At 58.6% G+C, this 10,613-nt stretch overlaps 1 protein-coding gene across 1 annotated transcript in view; it reads right to left on the bottom strand.

The window, feature by feature from the left end:
- USP31 (ubiquitin specific peptidase 31) overlaps nucleotides 1–10,613 on the bottom strand; it is a gene marked incomplete at its 5' end in the record, with an annotated part of 36,381 nt that overhangs the window by 3,308 nt on the left and 22,460 nt on the right. The window contains 9 exons of the mRNA XM_015429730.1: nucleotides 447–605; nucleotides 1,006–1,231; nucleotides 1,869–1,988; nucleotides 2,662–2,791; nucleotides 4,905–4,982; nucleotides 7,720–7,814; nucleotides 8,666–8,777; nucleotides 9,287–9,455; nucleotides 10,417–10,561. Coding sequence (XP_015285216.1) covers nucleotides 447–605; nucleotides 1,006–1,231; nucleotides 1,869–1,988; nucleotides 2,662–2,791; nucleotides 4,905–4,982; nucleotides 7,720–7,814; nucleotides 8,666–8,777; nucleotides 9,287–9,455; nucleotides 10,417–10,561 — 1,234 coding nt within the window. The remainder of the gene's footprint in view (nucleotides 1–446; nucleotides 606–1,005; nucleotides 1,232–1,868; nucleotides 1,989–2,661; nucleotides 2,792–4,904; nucleotides 4,983–7,719; nucleotides 7,815–8,665; nucleotides 8,778–9,286; nucleotides 9,456–10,416; nucleotides 10,562–10,613) is intronic.

The following is a 10,613-nucleotide window of genomic DNA, read 5'->3' as shown; positions in this document are numbered from 1 at the left end:
GCCAACAAGGGAGGGGCGGGGGGTGCGCGGGGGGGGGGGGGGGAGAGGCGGAGGGAGGAGGAAGCCCGGTGAGAGAGAGGAGGACGCTCCGCCAAAGCCGGCCGGACGGGTGCTGGGCGGGCTGGGAGGGGAGCCACGCGAGAGGAGGGCGCGCCCAGGGTGGGGGCTCTTGGGAGGGGGCCCATTCCGGTTCCAAGCCACCGGACGACACGGGACGAGAGGCTCCCAAACAGGAAGAAGGAGCAGGAGAAGAAGAGATCTCCAGCCCGCTCCACTGGGGGGGAGAGAGAGGTGCTGGGGGGTGGGAACTGAGCGGCGAATCTGGCAGGAGGCAGCCCCATTTCGCACAAGCACATCCGCCTGCTTTTCCAGACAGGGAACCCCACGGCACTGCCGCGGGAGCCAGACTCAGACCAGCTCCCCCCTGCCCACGCCCCGAGACGTACCTGCCACCGAGCTGTTGGCCGACCAGGACGGAATGGCCGTCCGCCGCTGGTAGAAGAGGATGTAGCCCGTGTTCCGGCAGACCTCGTTCTCGGCCAGCTGCCGCACCTCGCTGTCGTCGAAGCAGTACCACAGGCCGTCGATGGAGTTCTTGCAGTAGGCTGCGGGAGGAGGCCCACTGCGTGAGACGGTGCGCTGCGGGGTGGGGGGGAAGGCCCGCACTGCAGGTGCGGCGGCCAGATGGAACCGCGTCTTCCCGCACCCACGACGCTTCCCCCATAAGGTGGGGGAGAACAGAAAAGGCTGAGAGTTGCCGGCCAAGCGGAAGGAAGGCCAAAGAAACAGACCCCCAGGGAGCTGCACCAACGGAAGGCAAGGCAGAGGAAATCCAGACACACACACGTGCACACACACACCCCCCAGTGGCTGTGGGTGAGCCTCCTCCTCCTCCTCAGGGGAGAGGGAGCGCATGCTGTGGGAGGGGGGCGTGGGGGACGCAAGCGGGGGAAAGCCAGAGAGCCCCCGGTGGGGTGGGGTGGGGAAGAAGACAGCCCCGGTCACCTGTGTAGTGCCCCCCCTGCATGGTGCCGTGGTGATTGCAGACCGCGTACAAGTCGTAGATGAAGTCCTCAGGGTCCCTCCCCAGGCCGTAGGGGCGCCTCCAGGGGGACCAGTGGGACGGCAGGCTCCAGCTGCTCTGGCTCCGCTTGACCACGTGGGGCGTCATGTCCAGGCCGGCCAGCGGGAACCGGACCATGTTCTGCAGCTTCATCCGCCGGTCTCCTTCCTGTGTGGGGAGGGAGCGTGGGTCAGGCGGCCAGCGGAGGAGGAGAAGGAGGAGAAGAAATCGGATTTATACCCCTGGCCCTTCACTCGGAGTCCCAGAGCAGCTTACAGTCTCCTTTCCCTTCCCCTCCCCACCACAGACACCCTGTGAGGCAGGTGGGGCTGAGAGAGCTCTTTCGAGGACTGCCCTTGAGGGAACTGCTCTGAGAGAACTTGTGACTGACCCAAGGTCACACCAGCTGGCTGCGAGTGGAGGAGGAGTGGGAAAATCAAACCCGGTTCTCCCAGATTAGAGTCCGCCTGCACTTCAACCACGACACCGAAGTGGCAAGCGCATGTGCCCTGACCGTGCTCAGGAGAATGTGGGCCAGAGGAGCGGGTGCCATCATTCTCCTCACTTGAGTAAAGGCGCATGGGGGGGCGGGAAAGAGGCCCGGATCCTCGGTTCCCCGACGGGCAGACAGGCCTTGAACGCCTGCCTTTCAAACACGGGGCCCTGCAGGCTGAGTACGGGACGCCCCTGCACGCAAACAGGCCGCCCCCGGGTGCCCGGAGAGCACCAGACTGCTGCCCCATGGGTGGAGCCTCCGCTCACGCCGGCCACGAGGAGGCTCTTCCCTGAGCGAGCCCGCCTCTACCTGCCGAAAGCGCTTCAGGTGGATGATGAGGACGTCGGGGAGGGTCCAGAGGCTGAGGGTGATGCTTCCCTGCTGCAGCTGCTTGCAGTGCGGGCAGCGCCACGCGTCATCCGGCGCCAGCTGCAAGGAGAGAGGGCTGCGGTTAGAGACATGCGCGCGCGCGCGCACACCCCCCCCTTCGGGTGCCTTGCTGGCTGGGGGCACCGGCAAGATCTGCTTCTCAAAGGCAGGGGGAAGGGAGATGCAGGGGGAAGGAGGAGGAGAAATCGGATTTATACCCCTGGCCCTTCACTCGGAGTCTCAGAGGGGCTGACAAACTCCTTTCCCCCTTCCCCTCCCCACAACAGACACCCTCTGTGAGGTGGGTGGGGCTGAGAGAGCTCTTTCGAGAACTGCTCTTGAGAGAACAGCTCTGAGAGAACTTGGGACTGACCCAAGGTCACACAAGCAGCTGCAAGTGGCGGAGGAGTGGGGAATCACACCCAGTTCTCCCAGATTAGAGTCTGCACACTTAACCACCACACCCAACTGGCATAGGGGGGTACCCACCAGCAGGAGACCACTCCTCAAACGGCAGCACCAGGCTGAGATAATGCATGTTATTAAAACATCGAAACGGGCTGTCGGGCTGTATGCGGATTTGCACTGGGACAAAGACGGCAGGCAAAACAGCCCTGCCACGTGGCCAGGGGCCCGACTGGCACCCTTCCGCACATCCGGGAAACGGCCGGAAGAGAGCTGCGTGGCCCGTGTGGGGCCAGGTAGGCTGCCCCCGCCCCGCCCCGCCTCTCACCTGCTCCTCTTTGGTGTACAGCTGGAAGCACTGAGCCAAGGAGCAGCACTGTGGCTGGCGGTGGAGCTCCCTCTGCTGGTGGACGCTCTCCGCGTCGGGGATGTACTCGTCCTCCGTGTTCCCGAACAAACTGCGGGGAGGAGAACAGCCACGCTGAGCCCCCTCTGCCCGCCCTGCAGAGAGAGAGAGAGAGCCGGCCCCCGACAGGCCAGGAGGGCGCACCCGCCATCGGACGCAAGTCCAGCCCGGGCCCAGCTGCACCCCGACCCTCCGCCACTCAAGGGGAGGCCGCAGTCCTGCATGGCCAGAACGAATCTGTCGGGACAGGTGAGCAAGTGCCTTTCCTGATGTCACGGAAGGATTAATGTGTTGTTGACTTATGCATATGCGAGGGTGGCCTAGTCAGACAGCCTGAGGACCAGCAGAGTAGCCGTCACGTCTTCCCTGCCGGAGTCTAGGTGACCCTCCGCATAATGAGCAGGCACTGGGGCTGCCTATTGGCTGATCGATAGCTCTGAAGATGTCCCAGGGGTGGAGGAGGCTTAGAAAGTTTTAAGAACATAAGAACATAAGAGACGCCAATGTTGGATCAGGCCAAAGGCCCATCCAGTCCAACACTCTGTATCACACAGTGGCCAGAAATACCAGTGCCATCAGGAGGTCCAGCAGTGGGGCCAGGACACCAGAAGCCATCCCACTGTTGACCCCCCCAAGCACCAAGAAGACAGAGCATCCCTTGCCCCAGAGCCCCTATCTATACCTTGTGGCTAAGAGCCACTGATGGACCTCTGCTCCATATGCTTATCTAATTCCCTTTTGAAGCCGTCCATACTTGTAGCCGCCACCACTTCCTGTGGCAGTGAATTCCAAGTGTTAATCACTCTTTGGGTGAAGAAGTACTTCCTTTTATCCGTTCTAACCCGACCGCTCAGCAATTTCATGGAGAGCCCACGAGTTCTTGTATTGTGAGAAAGGGAGAAAAGTACCTCTTTCTCTACCTGCTCTTTCCCATGCATAATCTTGTAAACCTCAATCATGTCACCCCTCAGTCGTCGTTTCTCCAAGCTAAAGAGCCCTAAGTGCCTTAACCTTTCCTCAAATTCCTGCTCTTTGTTCTAACTCTCACCCGGGGCTCAGACAAAGAGACCACACGCAGATTAGGGGAGCTAGACCGTGTGTGTTTGTTCCAAAGGACCAGTTCCTTTTCCGCATGAGCAATCGGTAAGCGTTACTTTTTAAAGCTAATACATGCGGTGTGCTGCCTCTGGCACGGCTGCCATGACTGGGGGGGGGGGGGAGGTTGGTCTGGCTCTGTACTGGAATCTTAAGTTTCGTTTCTTCTGTGCTCTTCTTATCTATGTAGCCTCAGCTGGTGACCTTGGTACCTTGTTACAGCTTTTCCCTGGGAACGTAGACCCGTTGGGTTAGGCGGGCTTTTGCTTGTGCCCTGATTGGACCTGGCCCATCAAGGGACCCCCTTTGAATGACGTATAACTCCCCGCTGGGCACGCTTTCCAGTAGTTCTAGCACAGAATGTAGGCACAGAGGACCTGCCTACAACAACTGAGTAGACCAGTGGAGCTGACGATAAAAAAGTGAGGAACTTATGCTAGCACTTTATTATTATGTTTGGTTTTAATATTGTATTTATATTACCTGTTACTATGTTTTTGTATGTATTGTTGGAATTTTATTCTGTTTCTGTAAGCCGCCCTGAGCCGGCCTTGGCCGGGAGTGCGGGATAAAAGTTAAATAAATAAAATCAAATCTCGTTTCTTCTGTGCTCTTCTTATCTATGTAGCCTCAGCTGGTGACCTTGTTGTACCTTGTTACAGCTTCCCCCTGGGAACGTAGACCCGTTAGGTTAGGCGGGCTTTTGCTTGTGCCCTGATTGGACCTGGGCCCTCAAGGGACCCCCCCCCCCCCGAATTACATATAACTCCCCGCTGGCGTGCTTTCCAGTAGTTCTAACACAGAATGTAGGCACAGAGGACCTGCCTTTACTGTCCTCTATAAACTTTACTCTTTTGAATGAAAGTTGTTGGGAACTGATTGCTGCAGGGATCTGACACCCCCTTCTTTGCTATGCTCCCTTAAACAGCCCAACAGAATCTTTTCGGGGCACACGGATCTACGGGCCGGGCTGCCCCCTGCTGAAGTGTGGGGAACAGGATCACTGCAGCTGCCCCCCCCACTGGTTTGGGGCCAGACAGACATTCCCCATCGCCAGGCACGGCACTTACTAATCCTTCGTCTCTTTGTCCCACTCCACCACGAGCTTCACGTGTGGGGTCCCGCCTTGGCCACATGACTTCAGAGCCCTGCAGGGAGAAGACCACAGCAGCTGAAGAGCGTGCCACCCGCTGGTGCCCTGCAGAATCACTCTCTCACAGGCCACCGTGGCACCACGCGGCAGGAACCCGGCTGGGCCCAGAGGCGCACCCACTCAGAGCCCGCGCAACCATCTTACAGTCTACACAAGAGGAGCCAGAAACCAGCCTGAAAGGCCGTGGCTCAGCGGCAGAGCCTCTGCTTGGCTGGCAGAATGTCCCCGGTTCAACCCCCGGCGGCACCTCCAGTTGAAAAGGACCAGGCAGGAGGTGATGGGAAAGACCTTTCTCCGCCTGAGACCCTGGAGAGCTGTAGAGAGGGGCCGTGGCTCTGTGGCAGAGCCTCTGCTTGGCAGGCAGGAGGTCCCAGGTTCAATCCCCGGCAGCGTCTCCAGTTGTAAAGGAGCAGGCAGGAGGTGATGGGAAAGACTTTTCTCTGCCCGAGACCCTGGAGAGCTGCAAAGAGGGGCTGTGGCTCTGTGGCAGAGCCTCTGCTTGGCGGGCAGAAGGTCCCAGGTTCAGTCCCCAGCAGCATCTCCAGTTGAAAAGGACCAGGCAGGAGGTGATGGGAAAGACTTTTCTCTGCCCGAGACCCTGGAGAGCTGTAAAGAGGGGCCGTGGCTCAGTGGCAGAGCCTCTGCTCGGCAGGCAGAAGGTCCCGGGTTCAATCCCCGGCAGCATCTCCAGTTGAAAAGGACCAGGCAGGAGGTGATGGGAAAGACCTTTCTCTGCCTGAGACCCTGGAGAGCTGCTGCCAGCCTGAGTAGACAAGACTAGACTGACTTTGACAGACGGAGGGTCTGATTCGGATTAAGGCAGCTTCACGCATTACGTGTAACAGTTCAACAGGTGCAGGAGAAACAACGATATTACGTGGCCTTCGAAGTATTTCATGGAAATGGGGAGGGCGGAAAGCGCCATCAAGTCACAGCCTGCTGACGCATCACGGGGTTTTCACAGAATCATAGAGCTGGCAGGGACCTCTGGGGTCATCTAGTCCAACCCCCTGCACAAGGCAGGAAACTCACAAATACCTCCCCCCCCACACACACCCCCCCGCAGCGACCCCTGTTCCACGCCCGGAAGAGGACAAAAAAACCCCTCCAGGATCCCCGGCCGAAGTGGCCTGGAGAACAATGACTTCCTAACCCCAAAGTGGCCATCATCCTTTCCCTGGGCGTGTCAGAGAGAGGGCCGCGGGAACTAAGCACTGAGACAAAACCCGTCCTTGCCCCTCCCTCACGTGTGACCTGCCTTTCAAGGCAAGAGGCGTCCAGAGGTGCTTTACCTGCCTCTGCACAGCGACCTCGGTCTCCCATCCAAGCACTAGCCAGGGAAGGAGACCCTGCTGAGCTTCCGAGATCTGGTGAGATCGAGCTAACTTGGGCCATCCAAGACAGGGCCAGACATAGGGAGGTGGTTTGCCTCTGCCTGCCTCTGCGTAGGGACCCTAGACTTCATCAGTGGTCTCCCATCCAAGCCCTAACCTGGGCCGGCCCCGCTTAGCTTCCGAGATCTGACGAGACCAGGCTAGCCTGGTATATATAGAATGGGAGGGACTTGGCTTGACAGCAGCAGCACATGTGGAAGGGACCTGGGTGTTCTGGTTGATCACAAGCTAAACATGAGCCTGCAGTGCGATGTGGCTGTGAAGAAAGCGAGTGCAATCTTAGGATGCATTCACAGAAGCCTTGTGTGTCCAGATCACGGGAGGTGGTGGTTGCGCTCTCTTCTGCTGTGGTCAGGCCCCACCTGGAGTCCTGTGTCCAGTTTTGGGCACCACGCTTTAGGAAAGATGTTGACAAGCTCGAGCGTGTCCGGAAGAGGGCAACCGGGATGGTGAGAGGGTTGGAATCCAAGTCTTATGAGGAAAGGCTGAAAGAGTTGGGTCTGTTTAGCCTGGGAAAGAGAAGGCTTAGAGGGGACACGATTGCAGGGCTGTCATGTAGAAGATGGAGCGGATCTATTCTCTCTCACTCTGGATTGCAAGACTAGATCTAACGGGTGGAAATTACAAGGGAGTCGATACCGGCTAAATATCGGGAGAAACTTCCTAACTATAAGAGTGGTTGAGCAGTGGAACAGTCTGCCTCGGAAGGTGGTGGATGCTCCTTCGCTGGGCGTTTCCAAGCGGAGGAGGCTGGACGACCCTCTTCCGGGTATGTTGTAGGTATGTAGGGCTATCTTTCGGCTCTGCTCCTGCAGAGTGCAGGGGGTTGGACTAGATGACCTGCAAGGTCCCTTCCCACTCTTAACATTCTGTGATTCTATGAAGGCGTTACCCTGACACAGTCCCCCTAGTATGTCCACCCGGTAGGGGAGGGCTACGATCCCTCACACAGAGCAGAGGAAAGCCCGCAGACAAGGCCCCACGTCTTCGCTGAAGGCGGCGGCGGCAAGGGCTCCAGTCTCACCGGTAGCAGCTCTTCCCTGTTTGCCCGGCTCACTTAACTTCCACGGATCTGACCAATCAGAGCCGCCACGGGCTGACCCCTCCCCAGGAGACAGGCGTAGCTGTCCCAGAGGGGGCAAGAGTTCCGCAAGCAGCACCCAGAGTGAGAAGACGCAGCCCGTCCCGAGAAAGGGCCCAAAATGGGCGGCAAGGCTAGAGTGGCAGGCCAGATGCCTCCCCGCGGACAGGAGGGCGCGCTCCCTGCCCGCCTACGAGGAGCCCACCCCTGCATCAGTGTACCGACATGCAGACAGGCCACGAAGACGTCTTCCTCACCGTTCCACCATCAGGTGGCAGAGGGGCCTCTCCTCCTGAGGTAACAGGTACGTTATACCCACGGCGCTGACCACGCGCAGGCTGAAAGGGCACACCTGTGGGGAGTGGAAGAAGACGTGGCAGGCTGGGGCTACGTGCCCTCTAGGCTGTGGACGCTTGTGATCAAGAATCCTACTTTGTGAGCCGCTGGCATTAAAGTTGTGAGCGAGCGATTGGGCTGCTGCAGGAATTAGTTTGCTCTGGAGCCCCACCCTTCCCGAGCGAGGACAAAAATGTGCGAGCCGGAGGCTACAAAAATGGGAGCTAGCTCACACTCACTCAGCTTAGAGGGAACACTGGGCTGAGGGGCTGAAGCCACGGAAGGGGGGGGCGCGCACACGCACACACACAGAGTTGTGCAGGAGGGGGAAGACTCCTCCTGGGCACACGTCGGTCCGAAGCTGGTGCATTCTGGTCCACGGGCAGACACAACCAGGACGGCCCTGACCCACCGTAAGACCAGAAGGGATTTCAGCCCCTACCAAGAGAGGCCTCCCCCCCCATCTGGCGTGAGCGGCCCCGATAAGCGTTCTTCCAGCAGTCCGCTTTTCCCTCTTCTCCGAACCAATGCTCCCTCTAAGCTGTGGAGTCTTGTGAGCAAAAATTCTACTTTGTGAGCTCCTGGCATTAAGGTTGTGAGCGAGCGATTTGGCTCCTGCATCAGTTTGCTCTGGAGCCATCCCTCCCTGAGCGAAGACAAAAATGTGTGAGCCGGAGGCTAAGAAACTGGGAGCTAGCTCACACTAACTCAGCTTAGAGGGAACGCTGGCCCCCCCACCCATTCGTCCAAACAATGCCGAATGTAAAGCGACAGTAAGTGAAGGGCTGGGACACACACCCCTTCCCCCCAGGGCTGGGGCCTTCCTTTGCGACAATCCTTTCCTCGGGAGGCTCCAGGCCGCTTTACCTGAATGCAGGCCGAGGGCCGGAGGTAACACTGCATCTTCTCCAGGATCTCCTTCTGCAGGATGTCCCAGGGAACCGACTTCTCCAAGTGCAGCACGAAGGGGTGGCCGAACCTGCACAGAGGAGCAGCGACGCCTGAGGACCTACGGAGCTGGCCCCTCACACACACACACAGCCCGCGGCTTCGCACTCCTGGAGACACACGCCGTTTCCCACGACTCTGGCGGCAGCACCGGCAACCAGGCCACCCGCCCGCCTCAGGGAAGACCAGCTCTGGGCTGTGGCCCAGAGCCCCTTTTCCCCAGGGGGAGGATCTGGCCCCCTTACACCGGTCAGGCTGTAGAACAAAGGCACACACACACACCCCTGCTACCCTGGCCCTCCAGCAGCCACTCAAAACTCCCTTCCCAGAAAAGGGCTCCTCGCGGGAACTTGCAGGAGATGAGCCAAGACTTTCTGCTGCGTGGCCCCACCGAGAACGAGCCCTGCTGTCGACAACATGTTCCCTTTGCTTTCCGTTGCCCCCACCTTAACATTCCACTCCACTCTAGGAGCTCTGGGTGGGCCAGAGAGAGTGCTCCTCCTCCTCCTCCTCCTCCTCCTCCTCCTCGGAAGCGGTTACCTCTTTCCTTGCTGCCCCGAGCAGGCACGGTTGCACACCAGCACCACGATCTTGTCGCCGGCCGGCCCCCGGGCGTTGGAGTTCTCCAGCCTCCCCGGAGGATAGGGAGGGGTCCTGAGAGGGTCAGCACTATACTTCAAGTGGTTCAGGTTACTGTTCACGTGGATGCCTGGAAGGGCACGGAAGAGGCGTCAACACAGACAGCGGTCCAGAGAGTCCCTCGGGGCCACAACCAGAAAGAGCCCAGCGGCAGAAACGGCAGGGCCAGAGGACGCAGCAAGCACCCGACGTTTGGGCCATCTGGTGGGAGTCCACCCTCCCTGCTCTACTCAGAAGGGTTACAACACCACAGTCCCAGAAGAAGAGACTGGATTTGTATCCCGCCCTTCACTACCCGAAGGAGTCTCAGAGCGGCTGACAAACTCCTTTCCCTTCCCCTCCCCACAACAGACACCCTGGGAGGTGGGTGGCGCTGAGAGAGCTCTCTTGAGAACTGCCCTTGAGAGAACAGCTCTGAGAGAACTTGAAACTGACCCAAGGTCACACCAGCTGGCTGCATGTGGAGTAGTGGGGAATCAAACCTGGTCCTCCCAGATTAGAGTCCACACCAGTGTTCCCTCTAAGATGAGTTAGAGTGAGCTAGCTCACAGTTTTTTATCCTCCAGCTCACACATTTTTGTCTCAGCTCAGGAAGGATGGCTCCAGAGCAAACTAATTAATGCAGGAGCCAAATGGCTTGCTCACCACTTTAATGCTAGTAGCTCACAAAGTAGAATTTTTGCTCATGAGACTCCACAGCTTAGAGGGAACATTGGTCCACACTCCTAACCACCACACCAAACTGGCTCTCAAACAGTCCAGCCAGAAGAAGAAGAAAATGAAGAAGATATTGGATTTATACCCCGCCCTTCACTGCCCAAAGGAGTCTCAGAGTGGTTTACAAACTCCTTCCCCTTCCCCTCCCCACAACAGACACCCTGTGGGGTAGGTGGGGCTGAGAGAGCTCTTAGGAGAGGACTGCTCCTAAGAGAACAGCTCTGAGAGAACTTGTCACTGACCCAAGGCCACACCAGTGGCTGCATGTGGAGAAGTGAGGAATCAAACCTGGTTCTCCCAGATTAGAGACTGACCTCTCTGGCTCAGGATCCCCTCTGGCCGGTAGATCTCCGGGGTCTCGAAGGCAAAGATGCAGTCGCTTTCTTGCACCGTGTCCAGGTCGTCCGTGTCAGAAAAGGAGCGATGGAAGCCATCGTAATACATCTCGGTCAGCACGATCTGTGGGCGGGGGGGGGGGGAGGCAGGGACAACAGGGGGGCCCCTCAGCCGA

The sequence above is a fragment of the Gekko japonicus genome, unplaced genomic scaffold (assembly GCF_001447785.1).
Source record: "Gekko japonicus isolate JY-2015 unplaced genomic scaffold, Gekko_japonicus_V1.1 scaffold894, whole genome shotgun sequence".
Taxonomy (NCBI): Eukaryota; Metazoa; Chordata; class Lepidosauria; order Squamata; family Gekkonidae; genus Gekko; species Gekko japonicus.
Note: the sequence above shows the minus strand (reverse complement) of the source record. Positions and strands in the feature narration are given on the sequence as shown.